At 56.0% G+C, this 1,977-nt stretch overlaps 1 protein-coding gene across 1 annotated transcript; it reads right to left on the bottom strand.

Annotated features, from left to right (window-relative positions):
- Window positions 1–204: 204 nt before the first annotated feature.
- F751_0021 (hypothetical protein) lies at window positions 205–979 on the bottom strand (the record flags this gene model as incomplete). Its single annotated transcript, XM_011403224.1, has 3 exons — window positions 205–472; window positions 658–718; window positions 922–979. 3 exons carry the CDS (start codon window positions 977–979, stop codon window positions 205–207), a joined length of 387 nt encoding a protein of 128 aa, XP_011401526.1.
- Between the last annotated feature and the right edge of the window lie 998 nt (window positions 980–1,977).

Below are 1,977 nucleotides of genomic sequence, written 5' to 3'. Positions count from 1 at the left end.
ACACTTCTTGCTGATGTCCCTGGCGCTGGCCTCAACCAGTCAAAAGTGTTTGGATCGGCTTACACACACATACATTCTCGGGCACACACCGATTTCACCCTGCTTGAGATCACTATGGGAAACACTGCACGGGGACGACATACCTAGGAGGTTTCACTCCCCATTTGACAACAAAATTTGCACAAGATTTGGGTTTGCGGCCGATCAGCAGGTCACGGGGGTGAACTTGCAGAGGGGGCCAGTGAACGAGGTGACGCCCTGGAGGCCGGTGGAGGTGGTGGAGAGACCCAGGGTGCCGAGCAGGGTGGGGATGCTGGCGTCGCAGGGGCAGCGGGCGCCGTCAAAGGCCTTCACGGCGGTGCAGCATGCCTCGGTGGGCAGGTCGGCGGGCTTGGTATCAGTCACCTGCTGCACCTGGGCGGCGGTGGGGGGCGCGGTGCTGTCCAGGGGGTAGATCTCGCGCAGGAAGGACCTGTTGAGGGGGAGCGCGGAAAGGCGGGTGGGTGAGATTGCTAGGCGCGGCGGGGGGGATGATGATGGACATGCTCAGGAGGAGGTCGGTGGAGCGTGCGCATAATTCGCGCCGGGGTCGAGTCAAAGGGCCCACCCATCCCGAAGCCGAAACTCGGCCCGACCGGGACCTCCACCCCCACGCACAGCTCAGCGTCGCAGATGGACAGCAGGCGTCCACCCAGGGGCACACATTGGTTGCCCTGGCCTGTGGAAGCGGGGTCGGAGACAATGGGGTGAGGGGGGCGGTAACATTGGCCGACAAAGTAGATTCCCCTCATGGAAGCCGACCACCCTTCCGACTCTCGCAGCAGACCGAACCCGAACCTTGGCGGCGCGAAAAGCAGTACCAACAAACTTATAATGTATTGTCACGACATGAATGCCCCCCGAAATCCCTCCACGCCTCACCGTTCACGGCAACGACGGCCAGAGAGACCAGCAGGAGCATGGCAACCTTGGAAGACATGGTGGTCTCGAAGAGTGTATGGGAGGGAGGAATTAAGGGTTATAGAGGGGAATGGTTTGAGAAAATGGAGGTTGTGTACCATTTGCCATGGTGAAGCCCCGCTTATATGCTCCCAGGTCCTGATGTCCCGTTACGCAAGCCGCGGCCATGAGCTGACGTGGGCTGGAAGATCTGAGGAATTTCACTTTCGCCGCCCAGTAGCCGTACGGCACAGACCGGGGGAAACCTCATGAGGCATGCCTTTCAGCCTCTGAACGGTATTTACCAAATGGATCAGCTGTACGTGGTAGTCCATGGACAAAAATTCGTGGGTCGGCGAGTGGGGTGTGCCACGTGCCTTTCAGCACCTTCTCCACCGATGCAGGGTCGAGGGAGCCTTCACAATGCCCCGTACCATGCGCTCATCCAATCCAATACTCTTCTATATCTCACGACGCGTCCCATAATTACAAAATTGCGACCTAGAAGTCGCTCTTCGATTCGTGTCACCCAAGCATGCCACATCGCCACTACGATGACCAATTCAAACAAGGAGAATTTGATTTGCACTTGGCGCACTGCTCCAGCGAGACTCTGCACTCACATACAATCACGCAGCGTACATTGCGCTCGTTCTCAATAATCCGATGTTTGGGGTGCATAGTCTTGGAATTATGTGAGGGAGTGGCTTGTCTGATCGCACATGATGGAGGGCTGTGGGCAGGATCCAAGGTTGCCGAGCAGCAGTGTTAAAGTTGATGCACACTCTGAAGCTTTGTGCAATAACAGACGCTGGAATATGCAGAAGCAAGCCCTTGTCAATGCCCTGAACAAGGAAACACGGCTGGTCTGAGTTCATGGTCAAATGAAAACTGTCCCAGGCTCATCTCAACCAGACTCACTAAGTCTCTCTACTGTATTAAATAAACATTCAAACAGCAAATTCATATAATGTAGTGGCAGTAGGTAGAGTGTTACTGGAGCATTGAACTGTCGAGCGCATGGCTTGGGGAAGGGGG

The sequence above is a fragment of the Auxenochlorella protothecoides genome, assembly GCF_000733215.1.
Source record: "Auxenochlorella protothecoides strain 0710 contig1172, whole genome shotgun sequence".
NCBI classification, from domain to species: Eukaryota; Viridiplantae; Chlorophyta; class Trebouxiophyceae; order Chlorellales; family Chlorellaceae; genus Auxenochlorella; species Auxenochlorella protothecoides.
Note: the sequence above shows the minus strand (reverse complement) of the source record. Positions and strands in the feature narration are given on the sequence as shown.